The 21539-nt window shown below is 39.5% G+C and overlaps 1 protein-coding gene across 6 annotated transcripts in view; it reads right to left on the reverse strand.

The window, feature by feature from the left end:
• The window catches only part of obsl1b (obscurin like cytoskeletal adaptor 1b), a 41415-nt gene extending 20024 nt beyond the window's left edge, over nt 1-21391 (reverse strand). The window contains exons 1-19 of one of the 6 annotated variants that reach the window (XM_025903784.1): nt 21043-21391; nt 18195-19294; nt 14703-14972; nt 13507-13767; nt 13091-13402; nt 12744-13010; nt 12305-12580; nt 11841-12116; nt 11324-11599; nt 10744-11019; nt 10140-10418; nt 9726-9998; nt 9547-9621; nt 7516-8883; nt 6787-7062; nt 4243-4518; nt 3299-3577; nt 2855-3130; nt 2315-2590 (exon numbers count right to left, since the gene is read on the reverse strand). In XM_025903784.1, coding sequence (XP_025759569.1) covers nt 2315-2590; nt 2855-3130; nt 3299-3577; nt 4243-4518; nt 6787-7062; nt 7516-8883; nt 9547-9621; nt 9726-9998; nt 10140-10418; nt 10744-11019; nt 11324-11599; nt 11841-12116; nt 12305-12580; nt 12744-13010; nt 13091-13402; nt 13507-13767; nt 14703-14972; nt 18195-19209 — 6607 coding nt within the window. In that variant the 5' untranslated portion in view covers nt 19210-19294; nt 21043-21391. The remainder of the gene's footprint in view (nt 1-2314; nt 2591-2854; nt 3131-3298; nt 3578-4242; nt 4519-6786; nt 7063-7515; nt 8884-9546; nt 9622-9725; nt 9999-10139; nt 10419-10743; nt 11020-11323; nt 11600-11840; nt 12117-12304; nt 12581-12743; nt 13011-13090; nt 13403-13506; nt 13768-14702; nt 14973-18194; nt 19295-21042) is intronic. The other 5 variants (XM_025903785.1, XM_025903786.1, XM_025903787.1 and 2 more) reach the window with 5 other exon arrangements.
• Nucleotides 21392-21539: the final 148 nt, after the last annotated feature.

The following is a 21539-nucleotide window of genomic DNA, read 5'->3' on the forward strand; positions in this document are numbered from 1 at the left end:
AACATTTTTTTGAGCATGCAATTTATTGAAAACAATGCTTAAACCGAAACAGGCTGTTTTACAGCTGATCAAAAGTTTAGGACCACATGCCTTTAAAAGGCCAAATCTGTGCAAAAATGTGTATTCATTGTCATTTTCTGTCAGGTAGTCACATTGTCATGACGTTCTGATGGCAAAGGCAAAAAATGTTCCCTTTTTGAACGTGGTCGGTCTCGCAGCACACCATTGCTGCTTAAATGATCCTGAGGGTTATGGAACAAAAAAGTCAAATGGAAAACCCCAAAAATTTCACCAGCACTGAGCCGGAGGATCCAATTGGCTGTCCTTCAAGACACTGGATAATCCTCGACCCAAATTAAGGCTGTTACTGGTGCCGACTGCAGCCCCATAACCATCAGATGGCATCTGAGACTGAAGGGCTTCAAAAACAAAAAACGTCTCCTTGATGTCATTTTCACTTTCTGGTCAACCTCAGACATAGCTGAAAATGTCTGAGGTGGCCTTATCTTCTTAAACATCACAAAACCGACCGTTTGGACTTTGCAAGAAAGCACCAAACGTGGGACATTGAAAGGTGGAAAAAGGTTTTATTCTTTGATGAGAAACAATTTAGCCTTGATGGTCCTGATGGTTTCCAGCGTTACTGGCATGACAAGCAGATCCCACCTGAGATGTTTTCTACGTGCCACAGTGGAGGGGGCGCCCTACTGGTCTGGGGTGCTTCTTCCTTCAGTGAAACAATGGAGCTTCAGGAGGTGCACTGGCGAGCATCCGTCATGACTAAGGGCCCTCGTCTGTGTGGTAATGACTGGGTTTTTCCAAAGGACAACGCTACAGTACACAATGCCCACAGGACAAGGGACATCTTCCAGGAGAATAACATCACTCGTTTGGACCATCCTGTGTGTTCCCCTGATCTAAATCCAATCGAGAACCTTTGGGGATGAATGGTAAAGGAAGTTTACAAAAATGGACAACAGTTCCAGACAGCAGATGGCCTTCGTGCGGCCGTCTTCACCACTTGGAGAAATGTTCCTACTCACCTCATGGAAACGTTTGCATCAAGCATGCTGCAACGAATTTTTGAAGTGATCAGCAATAACAGTGGAGCTACTCATTACTGAGTTCATGTTCGGAACTTTGATTTCTTTTTTTTGGAAGTGTGGTCCTAAAGTTTTGATCAGCTGTAAAAAAGCCTGTTACAGTTTAAGCATTGTTTTCAATAAATTGCATGCTCAAAAAATGTTTTGTCTCACTCTCATTTCTTCTGGCTGATTGATCCAAACATGCAAAATAGGATTTTTTGCCATTTTTAAATGGTGTTAAACTTTGATTGGGGCTATTATAAAATGCAAGTTAAAATGAAACTAATCAGTAAATCAAAAAACACGACAAAACACAGTCAAAAGACAAACAGGCATCTGTTTTTCAAAATTGTATTATATACTGTATTATAATTGATCAAATTGTGTTTTTGGAAACATTAGAGATGAAGATTATATCATTTTATATTATTTGCCGAATCTGGCGTCATTTCTGATCAACATGTGTTTCTCAACATTTTCAGCAGTTTCCTGAGCCCTTGTGCTATTTACAAAATGTAGCCTACCTGGACAGGAACTGGATGTTTTAAATAATGAATCCTGTGGAAATTTAGCATAACTCCACCACCATCCCTTCAAGCTCCAAATGTGAATTTTGTCATATTTTAAAAGCTGTCCAAAATCACTGCAGCCAGAGCGTGAAGGCATGACAGAAGACAACTTGTGCATATCTCTAAAACACATCAGTATGTGATGCACTAGGATGAGAATATGATGCATTATCTTACAGAGTTGTGGGAAATATGTTAGTAAATAGTTGCCTGCTGACACACCACCAGACATAGCAAAATAAAAAATTTAATTTAAGTGGCATTTATGTCTTGAAAAATCTAAATTTCTTTTCTTTTTTTTAATCTCAGTTTTGGTCTCCACCAGCTAAAAAGCCAACCAATTTGGCTCTTTAGCTGTTTTTTCTTTTCCTCCCAGCAAGCTGCCAGTGTTATTTCTCTGATACCTGGTTCTGGCAGCAGGGTTGATGAAACTTTAAAAGTGAGTAATTACCTATCTGTGATCAAAATCATAGCAGAAACTCAAAATTTTACATATTTAATTTGGATAAAGATGTTCACCAACATTGTAGACAAGACGAAGTACATAATCAAGCATTAATACATCTAACTTATACATTAAAATGTTGTTTAAGCTAGTCTATTAGCCAAGTATTAATAGACGGTTAGTAATTCTGACGAAGCTCAAAATACTTAGATCACCTGCAACATCCACCTTGAATTCTATATGGTCATCTGCGGCCTCACAGCTGTACATCCCAGAGTGTCTGACTTCTGCTGACTGAATGACCAGTGCTCTCAGTTTTTCTTTAGCTTGGATTTCATATTCACTCTCTGGAAGTAGCTGTTCTCCATCTTTGTTCCAATAGACTTGGGCAGTTGGCTCTGAGACTTCACACTGCAGCTTAATTGGGCAGCCTGCTTCAACAAATTTGTTTCTCGCAACCTCTGGAAGCGCTGAAAACCTCACAGGAGTAGCTGGGGGAGTATTAAAAGATTTGCAGAGGACTGCTGTTAAACTGACCGAGCATCATTTAACAAGCAGTGTGAAAATAAGACTTTTTAGGTTTGGTTAATTTAGCACAGCTAGGATTAGACTTGGTTTTTCACAAGGTGTTTTCAACTGCATGAATAAAAAGAAGTGCCTAGTTTAAGGGTAACTATGGTAACTATGGCCATGCTAAAATACCCCAAACACACACTTGCAAGCTCTTTAACTGAAAGGGAATGTAAGAAAATCACCTTCGACGTCCACATGGAATGTCACAGTGTCATCTGCAAGTTTACAGCTGTAGAGACCAGAGTCAGAGACTTTAGCAGAGTGAATCATCAATTTTCTGAAGTTGCCATCTCTTTTCATATCAAGCCCAGTTTTGCAGAATAGCTCCAAATCATCTTTAAACCAGGAAACCTGGGCAACAGGGTCTGAGACCTCACACTGGAGGATAATCGGACAACCAGCTGCAATCAGCTTGTATTTTTCTGACAGTGGGAGTGGCATGATCTGTGACGATCGGCCTAAAAGAGGAGAATAACAAGGGTACTGGGTAAGACGCTTGTGGTAGGCAAAACACAGTCCAGCCAGTCATACCATTTTCCCATGATCATTCAAATCAAAGTATGTTTCAGCCACTCACAACAGAGAATAAGAACCATAAGACGATAATGAGGATAGAAATAAATCACCTTTTACATCCACTTTAAAAGTCACAGTGTCATCTTTTGTTGAACATTCATAGGTACCAGCATCCGCACCTTCAGCTGAAGGGATGAGCAGTGTCCTTGTCAGTCCATCTGACTGTACTTCCACATTGTTTTGTGGCAGGACTTTTACCCCATCTTTAAACCAGTCGACATGAGCAGAGGGATCATGAGAGAGTTCGCATCTCAGGACAATGGGAGCGCCTTCTTCAACGGACTTGTTCCGGTCATTCTCTTGGAGCTCTGAGAACTTCACAGGTAGGGCTGTAGGTTTTTAAAATTGCAAAAGAGTGTCTTAATAAGTGTCTTTAAATATCAAAACTACACTTTATTCAGTTAGAAATGAGTAGGAAGTTAAATTCAACCAAAGCAGCAGACAGCTGACACAGGTCTTTAAGAACAAGGTGCTTTTGACAAAACAACATAAACAAGAACTCAAAGACATCTAGAACGTCTAGAAGAGCAACAATCAATATGAAACCAACAAAAAGTACAGGTTAGACATAAGAGTGTTTATGGTACAAGAAGTGCATATAATTAGTGACATTAAAAAGAATAAAGTAAACTCACAGTTTTCTTTAAATATCGGATATGCTTAACCAGAAGCTACATTATGACACCACATTTTTAATGAGATGTTTACTGTGACGATATCCTATATGCTTTCATTCCACTCTTATTAAAGTGTTAAAAAAGGGGTCATCATGAATAGGTGTGATGGGGAGTAGTTTTTCTTTAAAGTTACATAAAAAAAAATTACTTACAGTTGGCCTCTGCTTTTTAACGTGGCATGAGTAGTGTATTAGGAAGGCCGGAAAATGAACAATTTTCTGTTAGGTGACTAGAAAAACGTGATTTAATCACCTGCTGTTAACCTGTTAGTGGCAATGCAAGACAATGAAAGCGCTGCAGAGTTTTTTGAGCATCACCTTTTACATCCACAGTGAACTGGATGTCATCATCCTTTGATTCGCAACGGTATACACCCGTGTGAGCCCGCTCGGCTGATGAGACAACTAGACTCCTCAAATTTCCCTCTGACTGGATGTCTACTCCACTATGAGGTAGGAGCTTTGTTCCATCCTTGTACCAACTGACTTGTCCAGTGGGGTCTGACAGTTCACATTGTAGAGCAATGGGATAGCCTGCTATGACTGTCATTTTCTGGTCAACCTCAGACATTGCTGAAAATGTCAGAGGTGGAGCTACAGGATTGAATGTAAAATAGAACTGGTCAATAAAACATGTACTGTAATGGACCAAAAGAAGCAAAGCAAAGCCCTGAAACTGAAGCTTTCCAATAAAATCAATAAACTACATTAAAAATTAGTATTTGTAAGGAAAGATGAAGCTAGATACATTTAGTAAACCTGGTCTGTCGTCGGTCTTATAAGAAAGTTATTGCATTAATTTAAAAAAAACCCAACTGAGGTGGTTCTGCAGTGACAGCAAATGTATGATAAAGTATACTTAATTAGAAAAGGTTTATGCTTATAATTGCTTAAAAGTTTTTGTTTGTTTGTTTGTTTAACACATTCAGTCTGTGTCTACAGTATGAGTATAGAAGATGATTTAGCCTTAAGAAATTCCTGCCTTTACAGTAGGAGGCTGGAAAATTGGAATTTTTCCAATGTTCAGTCACCTTACTTAGTCAAGCAAAGAGTGAGTGTACTAATTAAAACCCTGGGTACCTGACAAAGCAGTTCAGATTTATTTGGGGCCAACTGTGAAGACATCTAAGACATTTGGGTCATAATACCTTTGCCTGCGCCATGGCTGTGTGCTTCTGTATACTGTCTTGGCAGGGACAAGGATTTCATTAATTGGATATTATGACTTAATGATAGGGTTAATATACTGAATCTCTGGGCATGTTTGGTCAGTTCACATGTCAGTGATGTCCCACAGAGAGCTGTAATGCACCCCTATTAAAGCTACAGTTGTTTCCATTAGCCCCAATCAAGAATATACATTTTTGCCAAAGACCTTTTTTTAACTTGCTTTTCTTGAACATTAAAATACTCTGTTCTGACCTAAATTGTAATAATACTGTTCTAGTAAGTGAAATTTAAGAACTTCAGCAATTAAATCCCTAACAACCCACCATCCTTCTCACAGCACAGTATACATTGTATTATATAGTGTACTTACTGTCTGTCAGAAGCTTGGTAAACATGTAGACATCATTTGTAACACTGTAAGAGAATGTTCTCAACCTCCAAGACTGCTTGATATTAGAAGTAGTCTTGCAAGTTAGCCAGGCTCATTGCTGCTGTCTTTGCAATGTTACTTGTGTCATTCTATGGAATTGTTTTAGTTCGGCCAACCGAGAGTATTTTCTCTACAAAAGATCGCAGACTTATGGAGCTCGGTGTGCTACCTCAGTGCTTGACAAAATTAAAGACTACTTATCTTCCTCTTGGATAATAAATCTAAAATCAGATTAAGCCACACTGTCTTTCTAAGGCAACTTTAGCTAATTGTAAAAAGTCCTTAGTTCTTTAATTTTGATTTAAAGATAAAATAGAGCATGGCACTGTGTTTAAAATCTCCCATTCATAAACAGAGCCTGAATGTCCCCTGAGCTGTGTTGTCAAAACTAAGCCTAAAATTAGCGCAATTAATGCAACCTGCAGACATTTTAATGTTTCGCTGTGCAACATAGATTATGCAAGTAATTACCCCACCTGTGAATTTTGAGGAAAGCATTTGCGAACAAGTGGCTAAGTGTGACTGTATAAGTTGTCACAGCATAGTCGAAATCAACACATCAGACACAGTAGCTTACTGGTATTAAGAAGTCATGTTACCATGGTGTAGTTCTTTGAGATTGTACCTACACTTCAGAAACCATACAGTTGGAATTAATTTGCAGAGATTATCCTGCTGAACAAATGTGTCATTAATTTTTATTTTACTCAGATCTTATTTTATGCGATAATCCAAAAGCATTTGGAGAAATCCAATTGACTTTTTAACGAAGGGATCCAGGGCCGTACTTCAAGGCTGGCCTACAAAAATGTCATCCCAGCAGAACTCCCAGAGTGCACCACACAGGTAGCTGTAGTTTCAGTCTCTGTGATTCATGGACTCAGACATCATAGAGTGAAGTCATGAAAGCACATGACAGTGGTTACTAGTTAAATGTTATTTTTACATATTTATTGTAATACTTATTTTTCTTTTAAATTAACTTAATCCAAGAACTCATTTTGTGCAGATTGCAAATCATAACAGTAAAGTGAAGTTTTTTAAATCAGTTGTGAGAGGGATTTGCATTTATATATATTAAAGTGTCTTGATTTTTTTTTTTCTATCAGAGAAAATGTTAAATCAGTCTACTTTATGTTAATTATATTTTTCCAGGAAACTAAAAACAAAGCTTGCGTTTTGTGAGTAAAGCAAACTTATTTGTATGCAAATAACCTCCACTAAAATCTACTTGCATAACAGGTGAAAGCATCTTTTGTCACCTTTAACATCCACATGAAACTGCACTGCATCATCTGTAGTCTTGCAGCTGTAAATCCCTGCATGAGACAGTGTCGCAGATCGGAAGGTCAGTGTTCTTATAGAACCATCTGCCAGCATGTCTTGCCCAGCTGCTTCAAGAAGTTTTATTCCGTCCTTGTACCAAGTAACTTCACCATTAGGATCTGATATCTCACACTGCAGCGTTAGGGGTTCACCAGCTTCAACAGACTTGTTCCTTTCGGCCTCACAAAGTCTTGTAATTCTCACAGGCGGAGCTGGGGATGTTTGAGGTAACATCAAGAGAAAATTGCATCACTATTACTGACTACAACGGAAATGAAGCTTTAAAAACAAAAGGAAAGAGCAAATCAAATTCTAACATCAAGATTAGTCATGCCAATAAACCTTAAGAGTTAAAATAGGTCATAATAAAAATACGTCCTCATTTATTAGTAATATAACAAGATGTGTCTTTGGTTAGACTTGAGATACCTGGGCATTCAAGTTAGGATTCGAAGCTAATGTATTTACTCTTTGCTCTATTTTGAATATTTCTCCCAGACCACCCAAGCTCAAATTCAACTACTGAAGTACTTTTAGTGTAAATAAAGTCAAGTGAGTAGTTATAGAGATTGCCGAAATGTAAAGGATTGCAAAAAAAGGCAATCTCAATCATTTTTCACAATGTCAACATTGTGCCCGTTCATTTTTTGCTTGGTAATGCTAACCGTTTAAATCACCTTCAACAGCCACCTTATTTGCAGTGACACTGTCACTCCAGTAATCATCATGTGTCCCTGAGAGGTAGAGCTCTTCTGATTCGACAGTTGCTGTCTGCTTGATATTGCAAGGCTCTGCATAGTTGGTCAAATGTCTTTTCCCAGAGTTAACTGTGATGTCTACGTGTTCTTCCGTGGTCTCCAGGATGCGATAAAACTCTGCGGGGACTGTTGCTTCCTGACTTGGCAGGGACAGGGAATCGTTGGAAACTGCTTGTCCTGTATTATCGGGATGATCCAATCTGACATATGCAGACTGCTGCAAGTCGTATGGCTCCTGTTGGAAAGTTTTTACCTCTTTAAGGTTAGAAAAATCCACTGATGGAAGGGATGCTGTTTTAGGGAAGTCCCTGAGCCCCTCTGACAGATCAGCAGATTTCTGTAGGAGTCTGTTGAACTCCTCTGATTGGTCAGTTGCAGTCCATAAAGAGTTAGCGGGCCCCTCTGAATAGACAGTTTCAGTTTGTAAACGTTCACAAGGCTTCTCTGAAAGGACAGTTGGGATCTGCATGGAATTAAAGGCCCCCTCTGACTGGACATCTGCAGTCTGCAATGACTTAAATGGTTCCTCTGATTTGACAGCTACAGTCTGTAAGGATTTAAAGGGCTCCTCTGATTTGTAACTTTCAGAGATTATGGATTCAATCGGATCCTCTGACTGTGGAGTTGCAGTTTTGAAAGACTCAGAGATCCTGTCTGATTTGACTGAAATCTGTAAGGTGTCAGTTTTGTGCTCTGATGTTGTAGCTGAATTCTGTAGAAGGCTTCCTAGCTCTAACTGGACAGATGGTGTCTGTCCTAAGCTATGTAGCTCCTCTGATTGGAAAGTTAGATTCTTGGAAGTGGATTCCTCTGATTGAACAGTTGCAATTTGAAAAAACTTGCAAAACTCATCTGTCAGAACAGCTGCCTGCAAAGAATTGTCAGGTTCTTCAGATGGGGCTTCTGTATGCTGTACATAGTAAATGAATTCCTCACCTTGTGTATCTTTGAGCTGTGTAGTGTGATGGTGTGTGTCAGACTGAGTTGTTATTGGGTTTACAGAGTCATGGTAGACTGGACATTCGGCTTTTTCCATTTGTTGACCATCATAGAGTTTGTTCAGCTGTTTAGATGCAGTGCAGTCAAACATATATTCATATGTTGACTGAGAAGTTGTTGTATGACTGGAATGGTCTTCACATGTCTCAGTATCTCCACCCTTGCCACCGGAGATCCCAGAATTGTATTTTGAGGACACCCGGATAACTTCAACAGGATAAGCCTCCTCTGTGGACTTGCTCTTCTCTTGGTCAGAAGAGAGCCTTGGCGATGTAGCTATAAGCATTGTGATGTACACAGAAGAAAGGTTTTCAGTGGTTGATGGTCTCAATACTTCTTCTCATAACAGAATTTTACATCAGTGTGGGTTAGCATGGAGTTATGGGATTATCCATTGCAAAGACAAACAAGAAGATCGACCAGGTTTGGTCTGAAAGTGAGCTCCAATATGTCTTCCTTCAACTGACTCCTAATATTCTCATACCACAAATCTGTACATTAGCACCATAAAAACCTATGGTACATTAATTTTTGTTGTCTTTGACAAGAGTTCGTTGTCATTGCAACGGGGAGACGTTCAGGGCAGCAATGTGAATGAGAGGATCTGGTGATGAATAAGACATAAGATGGACTTTAAGAGTTGTAAGTTGCTTGTTACAAGCAAAGATGACTGTTAAAATGAAGAATGAAGTGACAAACACAACGTATATGTTAGTATGAGAAGCAGCTACACAGCTACTAATCAACCATTTAAGAGGCAAAAACAGCAGGAAATGACCTGAAACCAGTGATGACAATGTGACACAGAGCAATTTTCTAAAGGAAAAAAGATTTACAGATGCCTCAGATGATTGGGCTAACAATAAAATACACCACTATTGTTAGTGGCATTTATGTGCTTGGTTAAAATGGATGATTGATGTTGAAATATCAAATCACCTTTGCCATCCACTGTGTATTGGGTAGATGCATCAGCTATCTCACCAATCTCATCACGATAGTGACACTGCTCTGCTGTTTGGACAAAGCCAAAGAGAAAACAATGAGCTGGGTGATAGCGTTACATATCTAACTTATTTCTTGATTCTTAATTGTGCAGGTACAATGAGGGGAACCACCTTTTATGTCCTCATTTAACTGTACATCATGAGCTGTTTCACAGCCAAACTTCACATCACCAGAGGAATATTGTAACTGGAGGGGCAAGCTTTGACTACTTCTCTGGGATTCACTGTCAGTTTCCCTTTTGGGGTAGATCTGGGTTCCATCTTTGTACCAACAGGCTTTGGCAACGGGATCTGAAATCTCAAATTGCTGAACAATTGAGCAGTGTGCTTCAGCAGAGTTGGCCTTCGCATCATCAGGATCAAGCAGATATGTTGGAGGTGGCACTACAGACAATCATTGGGGGGGAAACTGACTTTAAAGAGAAACTGATACATTATATATTTATATAGAAATGTTACTAGAAGCTGCACAGAGAGTTAGTACAGCTGAAGCAGAAACCACATTTGCAGAAAAGGTATAATCACCTTGATTTTTTACTATTAATTTGGCAACGTCATCTGCTGTTGCACAATAGTATGCTCCAGAGTTTGCAGGATGAGTTGGTTCAATAACAAGGGTGTTCTTGATGCCTCCATTTTCAAACTCAGGCTCTCTGTCAGGCTCTCTATCAGGTTCTGTATCCCTCTGCTTTGACACCTGGAAAGCAGGGTCTGAGGATTCACAGGCTGGTTCAGTGGGGTACGTTGCTTCAAGTAACTGTGTCTCCACAACCTCCAGCGAAGGCGACAATGACAACGTTGGAGCTAAAGATTAATGATTAATATTATGACTATGGACTTAATGGAACATATTCATACTATGAAGAAAAGGGCATTAAGTTTAACTTCCCCAAAACTGGGAAGTAATCTGCCATCTCAAATTCAACAAGAAATGCATTTTCAAGGGTTATGCTTTTTTCATTTAGTCAGTACACATTGATTTTACCATGGACAGTTACAACTTCACACAAAGCACCACTTTAACACAGACATACAGAAACGCATATCACAATGTTAGTCATATCTAGTCTCCAGAAAGCTTTAGAATTAGATCCAAACGTAAAACAATTTAATTGTAAAAACAAATCACCTTTAGCATCCACAGTGAAGTGGATAGTGTCATCAGAAGTTTCACAGCTGTATAGCCCTGAGTGCAAGAGCTCAGCAGATGGGATAATGAGTTTCCTTGATGTGCCATTACTCTGTATATCCCAACCATTCTGTGGGATGAGCTTTTTACCATCTTTATACCAGTAGACGGGCACAGTAGAGTCTGCAACCTCACATTCCAGCTCCAAAGGTTTGCCCACTTCGAGTGACTTGGTTCTCTCAACGTCAAAGATAGTAGAGTACGTCACTGGTATAGCTAGCATTGGGAATGCAGGACAGCTAAATAAAATCAAGGCCATGGAAATGGATAGCTTACAAAAATTTAACTGCTGAGCAGAAGATGAAAAGGGCTTTGGAGACTTTTAATTCACAGAGAGCCGCAGGAGTCACAAAACCAATGTATATAAATAGTAATCACCTAGTGGGTTAACGGCTCTTTAAAGTTATGTGCACGAAACACTCCTTCAAACCACATAGTAGAAGCAGGGATTATTAGTGGCATCTATGAAGAGGGGGGTGGGGTTACAAAATGAACGCAAAGATAAGAAGTGTAAAGTCACCTTTGATCTCCACTTGAAACTCCACGGTATCATCCTGTGTGGTGCATCTGTACACACCAGAATGGCTCAGCTCTGCAGACTGAATAACTAATGTCCTTGTGTTGCCCACTGAGTGGATTTCTAATCCAGAGCTTGAAATGAGCTGTATTTCGTCCTTGTACCACAGCACACGGGCCTCGGGATCCGACACCACACACTGTAGCACAACGGGGCAGCCTGCTTCAATCGACTTGGTCCTCATATCTTCAGGAATAGCTGAGAACTTCATAGGTGGAGCTATAGATATGTTTAGATTTGATGTCAACCTTAAATCAACCTCATGCCACTTAGATTATTTATCATAATCTATCTACTGACAACTTCTAACATGCTGTAATACACTGAAAAAGGTAGCGTACACTTAAGCACTTCTAAGATGAAAGGCAACAGACAACATACAAGAATGTCATTAGAGTTAGTTGCTTTGCTGAGTAGGAGCTCGTTAATGTTTCATATCACTTGAGGTAAAACAAATCACCTTTGATGTCCACATTGAAAGTGATGGTGTCACCCTTTGTCTTGCAGCAGTACAAGCCAGAGTGTGAAACTTCTGCTGAATGGATAATCAGATTCCTCATCAAGCCATCGGATATGATATCTACCCCACTTTGAGAATGGAGTTTTGATCCATCTTTGTACCAGTGCACCTGGGCAGATGGATCTGAGAGCTCACATTGTAAAACAATTGGGCAGCCTGTTTGGATGGTTTTGTTCCTCTCAGCATCTGGGAGTGCTGAAAACCTCACAGGTGGGGCTATGGATATTTAGATATTTTAATGGGTTGGTAAGTGGTAAAAAAATAAATCAGATAATTCAAATGAAGACAGCATGCATTTTTTACATAAAAAAGATGTTTGGTACAAGTCACAATGAAGAGGGTTAGTCTCTGTAAAACGAAAAACTAAACAAAAAAACGCAATGTAAGAAACTTGTTCTACTCACCCTCTACTTCCACATTGAACCTGATGACATCATCAATGGCATCACAGCAGTAGACTCCTGAATGTGATAACTCTGCTGACTGGATGACAATTCGTCTCATGGTGCCCTCTGATTGGATATGAAGACCTTCCACAGATCTTAATTCAACCCCGTTCTTGTACCAGTGCACCAGAGCTGCAGGGTCTGATACCTCACAGTAGAGCACAATGGGATTCCCGATTTCTACAAATTTATTTCGATCCATCTCTGACAATGGGAAAAACTTGACAAGAGGAGCTGCAAATTTTAGAAAACACAAGGAAAACACTGAGTGTAATGAAAGGTACATGTCCACAGTGATGGGGTGTTTTTGGGGTGAGACACTGACAGGTGTGCTTGCTCACATACAGCCCTCTACAATTGCAATTCGTCTTCATTTTTCTAAATGTTCCAGACATACCTTGAATGTACAGTGCTGCAGAATCACGGATGCCATAGGCAATGAATGTAATCTCAGCTCCATTATCTGTATCACGTACTCCTCGAATGCGGAGAGATTGGTGTGCTCGTGACCGACGCATGGAATACCGCTCATCTTCCTGAAGCTGAGTCCCATTTAAGAACCATGTACCAATAACTGAAGCAGAAAGCTCAATAGAGAAGAGGGCGTCTTGCCCCTCTGGCACCAAGGCATCCTGTAAGGGAGCTTGTATTCTGGCCACAGGAACTGGAAAAAAAAGAAGAAGTTTTTAATCATATAGCAAAAGTGGTATTGAGTTAGTTTAGTTGTAGTAAAATAAACGTTACCTAAGTGAACAGTTTTAGGGAATTCAACATTATTGCTTTTCCCATATTTGTTGACGCTGCAAATACGAAAGCGGTAATCCGCCTCACAAGGGACACTGTCACCAAGGATCTCCACAGAGGTTGCAGAATCGGTGGTCAGACACTGAAGCCATTCTTGCGAACCAGTGCCCACCTCTTGGCGTTCAAGCACATATCCAGAGGGAGGATTCTTTCGTGAGTCCTGAGCAGGAACCCACGAGAGAAGAGCTGCATTAGCACGCTCTGTGTTGATCTGCACAGCCACTGGACAGCTAGGTGGACAATGTCTGGCCGCTGAAACGAGAAAAAAGTCATCATGCACCAATGTTGCTTCAATATTGATCAAGTTTTGTGACAAATATTGTATCTAAGGCACTGTAATTTTCAGAGGACCCTACATTTCACTCTTAGCTGAGAGGAAGTCTTGGATCTGCCTACAAGGAAAGTCACGAGGCCAGAGTCCTGGGGCATTGTGTTGACGAAAACCAGGATGTGAGTTCGACCAAAGGATTTAATAATGGTCTGATGGGTTTCACGCAGCTCTAAGCCATCTTTGTACCAATGTATATCCATCTCTTCTTTTTCTACTTCAACACAAAAGGCAGCATTTTCACCTTCCAAGACATCCACTTTTCTTGGAAGCTTCCGCAAAATTGTGCCTGCAAAGAAACACCCAAGAGAGTTAATACAACACTCACAGGGCAAGAATTCTTAATGGTTAGTAGCAAACATCCATCTGTTTTCATAACTACTTATCCAATTTAGGGTTGTTCACAGCTTTCACAGGTTTGTACATTCAGAACAGTTTGTCACTGTATATGTTAAACATGCAAATTATGCAGCTGATCTCTTCAAGAGGACAAAATCATTTCTCAGTGTCTTCTTTACAGGTCACAGTTTTTTTATATGGCACCAATAACGTTTGCTGCGTGCCTCAAATTCTTCCTCAAAAAGTGTTAGTTACTAAAGACCTGTATCTGCAGGCATCTGTTTTTGTACTGGACAGGTAAATTACCAAAATATTTCTGTAAAGCCCTTCTTTTAACTTGGTCACAAAACGTATGTTTAACCCCTATGCATTCATTTTTGTGAAGATTTGTCCTTTGTAGTTTATTGTAGAAAAGCTAGCTTAAAACAATGTTGGATCAATGATACAAGTGGCAGCCAGGACAGGTTTTTACCTAAAGAGTCTTGATAATGCAAGTCACATAGGTGATTTTTTTGATTTTGAGATCTTGTTTAGAGACACTGACAAACTAGTCTGTGTTTCAATCGGAGCTGAGGAAAAACAATGTTCTCTGAGGGCTTTTCTTTCTTCTTGCTGAGAATATTGAGCACTTTCCTTTTGAATTTTACAGGATTAGTACAGAAAGTTAATGTTTTCACTGCAGAAACAACAAACCCTAAGGCAGTCCTACAAACAAATCTGAGATAATGTGTTTTCTCAAAATATTTTAAACAAGGAAAATTGACAAACCCACCACCTTCACCACCTAAAGAAATAGTAATTATATTGCTTAGTCTGTGTATGCACATTTTTGCATTGTGTTCTTAAAAAAAAATATAGCTACTTTATAATTGGATCCTAATTTACCTTTTACAGCTACCTCTGCAATGCTTCTGCCCCCATCAGGCATCTCGCAGAGGTAAATCCCATCATCATCAACTCCGATGTCGCGAATTGTCAGTCGTCGTTTCGTTCCCCACTCCTCCATTCCATATTTGGCCCCTGGTTGCAGTCGTCTATCCTCCAGATACCATGTGATGGGAACCGAGTCCTCTGGAACTTCACACTCGAGAACAGCCAAATCCCGCTCCCATACTTCAAGATCAATGAGAGGCTGCTTGAACCGCACAGGCGGCTCTGGGACCAAAGAAGTAGAAGAGCAACAGTTTGAGCCAATATGATATCTCTCATAGTGCTAAATGTAAAATATTCACATTTTATTTGATCTATCCAATGACTTTAGTAATTCAATATAAATTCTTAAAGCAAGGTGATCTAGCAAAAGCTCAGACTACATGTGCCCTTGTAGTAAACACTGTAAATTGGAATATATTTGGCAGTAAATTCCAGATAAGCAAACAAGATGAGCAAAATCATGAGACAAGTGGCTTATTTAGCTGAGGAATGGGAAGGTCATTAACACACTGGGGTGTTAGACAGGGAATAAAGTGTTTGTAACTGACACCATCAGACAGTACCAGACAGTTGTAAACAAAAGAATGTGGACTGTATTTAGTGGCGTGTGTGTGCAAAGCTCATCATTACCTTATCTTACTAATGTTTTAACAAGGCCAGTTACACACACAGCTATACAAATCATCTTCCATTTAAAATTTCTTCTTAGCCACCACTAACCATTAACTATCTCAGTTCTATTTTCTCTCTCCAGCTGATACAGTACAATACTTGAGGTTGGACTTCTTTGAGCCATGTGAGAAATAAGATCCTCTTCCCGAAGATTTCAATCACATGGACACTGAGTCCTGGACCTTTCACAGGCTAAGTAACTTTGCAGACATCCTATCACTGCTGGACTCTTCCTCAAGCTAATGAACATTGCCTGTTTAGGTATCACTTGGGTCCAGTTTCAGATCATTAATACATATTAATACATTTCCTTCGACTGCCAGTGGACCAGGGATAATCTGATTGCTGATTATTTGCCGCAGCAATATGTATATATATATCTATCTATCTATAGATAGATAGATATATATATACACACACATATACGTTTGCCATGCCTTTTTGGCCCTACCCCAGTATATGGTCTCAAAGTACCTCTTCATCTCACTGACATCATCCTAGCATCAAATGGATAGAAATGTGATCCAAGAACACCCCACTCTCTCCTCCATTACTCAGCAAAAAAGGCACCACAGGCTGTGGCTGTATCTGCATTTGCAGTCTGAGATGCACAATTTTGTGCAAAAGTCTTAAGCCACCCCTCAATTCTTTATATTTTCTTACAAAAATAAGTTTACTGATTTATTGACACATGTGTAAACATACATGGAAATACAGTATACAAGACAACAGAACAGTGTGAAAAGCCTGAAAGTCAGTATTTGATATGATCACCTATATTCTTCAAGAAAGTCCAACCTTCAAGATTGCATGAACTCTTGCACAGCTCTCTTGTAATTTCTTTACCTAGTTTTCAGGGATAGTTCTCCAGGGTTTTTGAAGAACATTCAAAACTCATCTTGTTACAAAGGAGTATTGGGACATGTTAAGAAAAAAAAATACATTATAGAGCATTTTGAGACTAAAGTTGAAATTTTGAGATTAACATCATAATTCTGTTTCATGAATAATGTGAAATGTAGAAATTAGCGTTGTTGTTTCAAGACGAACTGCCATGGTTACTATACCCTTAGTATACCCACTAACCCTTAAGGTTAGTGAAACTGTACTTCAGAATCTGTTTTAGTAAAAAGCCAGGATATGATTTCTCTTTTAGCACATAAACACAGGTGGTGATAAGTATAAGGAAGATGTTGCAGAAAGTTGCATCTTGACAGACAGAAAAACACTCAAACTTGAAAGAGTGGATTTGCACAAAATGAAATGCAGTGGACAGATGTAAGGTTACCAGTGGTTACACCCTTGTGAAATAAAGAGTCTGTGTCAGTGTATATCTGAAGGTGTATGTTGTATCACAAGTCAACAGATCAGTTTGTTTCACTAACTCATCTAAACAAGGCTTTTTGTAGAGGGTATAGCAAACGTGGGAGACTTTTTCTCAAAGTTGCATATTGAGAAAAAAGTCAAAATACTACGGCAGTTTGAGAAAACAGTTAATCTTGAAATTTAGACTTTATTATTGAAATGATCAACGATATTTTTTTTCTTAACTTGCCCTTAATACTCCGTCATATCTTTGGATGTAGGCTACTTGTTATGTTACGTTCTTTGTCAAGATGATACCACCCAACTTCAATAATGTTGAGGTCCAGGCTCTGATGAGGCCATTTGATGACTGACAGTGTTCCACTGACAATTTGTTCCCAATGGAATGAAGCTACTGGCGCTGAGACAGGTTCCAGATGGGATTTCATGGTGGATCAAAATTTGGTTGCACTTTTCTGCTTTCCTAATTCCATCAGTTTTGGCAAGATCTCCAACACCGCTGGCTAAAATGCAGCTCCAACCCATGACTTTGTTTTACAGATGGCTGTAGACACTCACTGTTGTAGCTCTCTTCTGACCTTCGATAAACAAGATGAACCAAAAGTTTTGCATTTAAATCACTCCATATGACCTGTTGCCACTGATTTTCAGTCCAGGTCTTGTGCAGTCTGGCATACCTCAGCTTTTTCTTCCTGTTCCCTTCACTATGAAAGACTTATTGAGATCAACTGATGGGCCAGATTTGTCTGTTAGATCCTGAGTCAGGCTTTTGCTCGATTTTGTCTTGTTTTTAAGGACATGACATTCAGATAGTTTTTAGACCTGCTATTTATTCTTTTGTCCTCCACTTGTCCAGTTTCCTAATTTTTTTGACACACTGCACACGATGTCAAGATATGATAAGTTTTCAGCTAATAACTCTTTGGAAATCACCTTATTGGTACAAAAAGACTGTTTCATCACATTGTTAAACTGTGTTATTTTTCTCTTTTATAAACATTTATAACAGATTCAATTAAAGAAATTAGAGCAAAATATGTAAATTTTTTGTGACATGTTGCTAGTACTGTAACAGTGCCTGAAGACACAATTTAAGACTGGTTCATCCCTTGAGTTACCTGACTTTTTTTGCTTGAATGAGACATAGTGTTAAGTGGCTTAACAATCAAACAAACAAAAAAACTTGTTGTGAAAATGGCCAGGTACAAGGGGACTGGTCTTAAAATGAGGGAACAAGCAGCCAATGACCAGAGAAAAGCTTTGAATGACATTCAGAAATCCTGGAAAACTATTGCTGGAGGTCACTTTAAAAATTACAACAACTTCTGGCTCCTTGAAAGCAAAATATAAATAAGTGAAGGGTTGCTCAAGACTGACACATTACTGTACTTTTACATACTTTTTTTACATAAATAAAAGTTGGCACTGAAAGTGATCTTGACTTACCCTTGACAGAGAGGTGTACAGCACTGAGGGTTTGCCCAGCAGTATTTGATGCGGCGCAAACATAAACTCCGTTATCCTTTTGCTTACAATAAAGAACTTTAAGTGTGAAGTAGCCTTCTCTGTCTTCATATAACAAATAACGCCTTCCAGACAGTATGAGTCTACCATCTTTCCTCCAAATTATTTCTGGTTTGGGTTTACCAGTCACAAAGCAACGGAATTTGGCATGTTTGCCCTCTGTCACAGCAAACATTTTTACTTTTGTTGACTTGGTCATGCTGTCGTCTTTTAGGCGGTTTGGCAGTTGCCTGCCACTCCTTTGTTTTCCCTGATGGACTTTCCAGTGGCCATTTATGTAGCCGTTGCGATTTCCTTCTTCTTCATGTCCTGGACCTGCATCAACAAGCAACACAGCTCCTGCTAGCGCTTCCCCAAATTCATTTCTTGCCTTGCATGTGTATACACCACCATCAGGAGCACGGGTCTTAAAGATCTTGAGCTGGAACCATCCACCATCCTGGTAGCCTACACTGAAATGTGTGCTTTCAAATATTTCATTGAGTCTTCTACCGTCTTTTTCCCAGATAACCTCTGGCTTTGGGTTTCCCCAAAGCTTACAAGAGAAGACAGCATCTTCCCCACGACCAACACGAGTGGAGAGGGGCTTGATGAGGAATCGTGGCTTATTTTCCTCCCGCAACTCCATCTCTTGCGCTTCACCTTCCACCTTCAGCGTGGCAGCTGCATAGGTTTCCCCGATGCAATTTTTTGCTTTGCATATGTACTGTCCACTATCCTCAGCTGTGACAGCTGAGATGATGAGATTGTAAACATTGCCATCCTCAAAGACCCTATATCGTCCTTGTTGGTCAATCTTTTCATTGCTTCTCTCCCAGATAACGGCAGGCCTTGGATCACCACCAATCTGACACTTAAGCACTGCATCAGTGCCGCTTTGTACCACTACAGGTCTTGGGTAGGCTAAGAAACGTGGCGCACCACCAAAAACATCCATTGCTGCTTCTTACTTAAGCAATTCAGGAGACCAGTAAGTGGCTATTCACTGGTGCAAGACCAACCAACTTCCACACTGCAGGTTTCTAAAAGGAGAAACAAAAAATTATCTACTTTCAAAACAATCAGCTTAGGCATGCTGTATAACATTGAAAAATGAAAAGACTAGAGATTAGATTTGTTTTTCTAAATTATAAAGGTGATTCAGCCTTAAATACCTGTCTGTGGTATGCAATTATTCTTCCATTTTCCCATAGGAAATGAACCCTTTGGAATAGATTCAAACGTACATTAAAACACTCAGCCGCCTCCCACTTTAAGTGCATGCATTTCAGCACAAACTCATGGTATGATTATTAGGGATAATTTAATTAGTGCTGTCTGCATGAGAGAAAATCACATGCTAGCAGTGAGAGGGGGACCAGCCTAGTTCGACTGCAATGGCAGCCACAACACATAGCCAGTACAGCTGGTGCTGTATTTCAATGGGAAAGTGCTTAATATAGTACAGCCTAAATAAAGACCTGTGAGGGAGTGTGTGTCAGGTATCACAAAGACAGCTCAGAAACCCGCGTGCTCACACAAACACCAGCCGAAATCACGGTCTCCCCACCCAAGAGGCCTTGCTGTCAAAATATGGTGAGCCTCCTTCACACCTTTAGTTGGCTGCGCTGTTGGACAATACTTTCTTTAAATGTCACTGAATTTTTTTTTTTATCATAATCCTGAATCAATGTCACTTAGCCAATCCGAGGAATCAGTTTTTCTATAAAAGTTAGTAATTCATTGTCCCGTTGAATTTTTTTTCATGACAGCTTAAATTATTAAATTTTATTTAATTTTATTGCTATAAAAATGTATTTAGTACTAAATACTAATATATTTATCGCAATATGAAATATATAGAATATATTTATCTTTAAATATATTATTTCTGTGTGTGCTTTAGGACACGTCCTAAAGTATTGAAACTAGAGATAGGAATGGAGAACATGTTTCAGTTGCGAAGTAGTTGCAATTTGTCAAATCGTTCAGGAATATTTTCCCTCGGGTTTATCAGTTTCTTTAATCACTGCTGACATGCTTTCCTGACAGTTCCACATTGCAAAACCATGAAGTCATGCTCATTGGACAGGAGTTTGCACACTTGAGTCACTTTCAACCTTCTCTGTACTCAAAAAAAGAAAAAAAAATCAAAGATAAGTAAACAGTTAAGGTGACACTGATAATCTGTGTAGGCCTGCTCTGTTTTTTCTTATATTCTACTTGTTTCCACAAATCAATGAAAGTTTTGATCTATAATGAGAATTGATCATGGCATTGTCATGGCTAAAATGTTATCACTATCCACCCGTAACTGCAACTTTGTGCCTATGGATCCATTTCTCAGTGTCAAGAAATCAAATCAAGTCAAATTTTTAAAAACATTTGACATAATTTTTATCATAATTGCCATAAAATATTGTTGTTATTGATTTAGTAAACTTAGCCCACAGTTAACTGCTGCAAACCTGAATAATGCTGTTTTATACTCTTTCCCATTTTCCAAAAATAAAAAAACTGAAATAAAAATAAATTATTTTAAACCCTCAAATAACTGAAAACTGATGCAAAAGTTGCACATGTTTTCTTGGAACAGCTGAATAATTTCAGATGTTTACATTTCATACATTGCATAAAATTTCACACAGACAGTTTAGAGATTGCATTATTGGTTAAATATTCCCTGTGGAGGTTTAAAGAGGAGATTAACCCCTGTGTTTACTTGTCTGATTTAATTGGGATGACCTCTGCCCCTTGTGAAGCTGTGCTGTGTACCCCTCACATGACCTACCTCGCTTCAGTCGCCAGGAACGACCGTCAACATACATTCCGCATTTGCAATCTCCGTCCGAGTTAAGAGGCAATGCCGCCCGTCTCCTGAAGGCTGAGTAATGTCCCAAGTTGACTTCAGATTCAGAAACATGCTACCACATGCTGTCCTCAAAGGTCCCAAGTTTTACAGCAGTACATTTTTCTTGACTTTTGTCCAGTCAAACAGGCAGAAAATGAAACATAAGTATCCACAGGGGCTTCCTGTTGAACTACAACAGAGCGGTCCCCCAATCTCTGTGTTGTTCAGGCCCTCGACACCCCAAGTGTCATTGTTCATGGAATACTGTTAAATGCTTTTGCAGCTGCTGCTGTCCCCTAAAAATACTGGCTGCCTCGATGACAGCAGTGAAGATAAGTCAGGCACTTCCACTCACTTGCCAGCAGGGGCTAAAGATAGTAAGGTGGCCAATGCAGGGCAAACTGCTTAGCTTACTTGAGGTTTTGCAATGTAAAGTC

The sequence above is a fragment of the Oreochromis niloticus genome, linkage group LG16 (assembly GCF_001858045.2).
Source record: "Oreochromis niloticus isolate F11D_XX linkage group LG16, O_niloticus_UMD_NMBU, whole genome shotgun sequence".
Lineage (NCBI taxonomy): Eukaryota > Metazoa > Chordata > Actinopteri > Cichliformes > Cichlidae > Oreochromis > Oreochromis niloticus.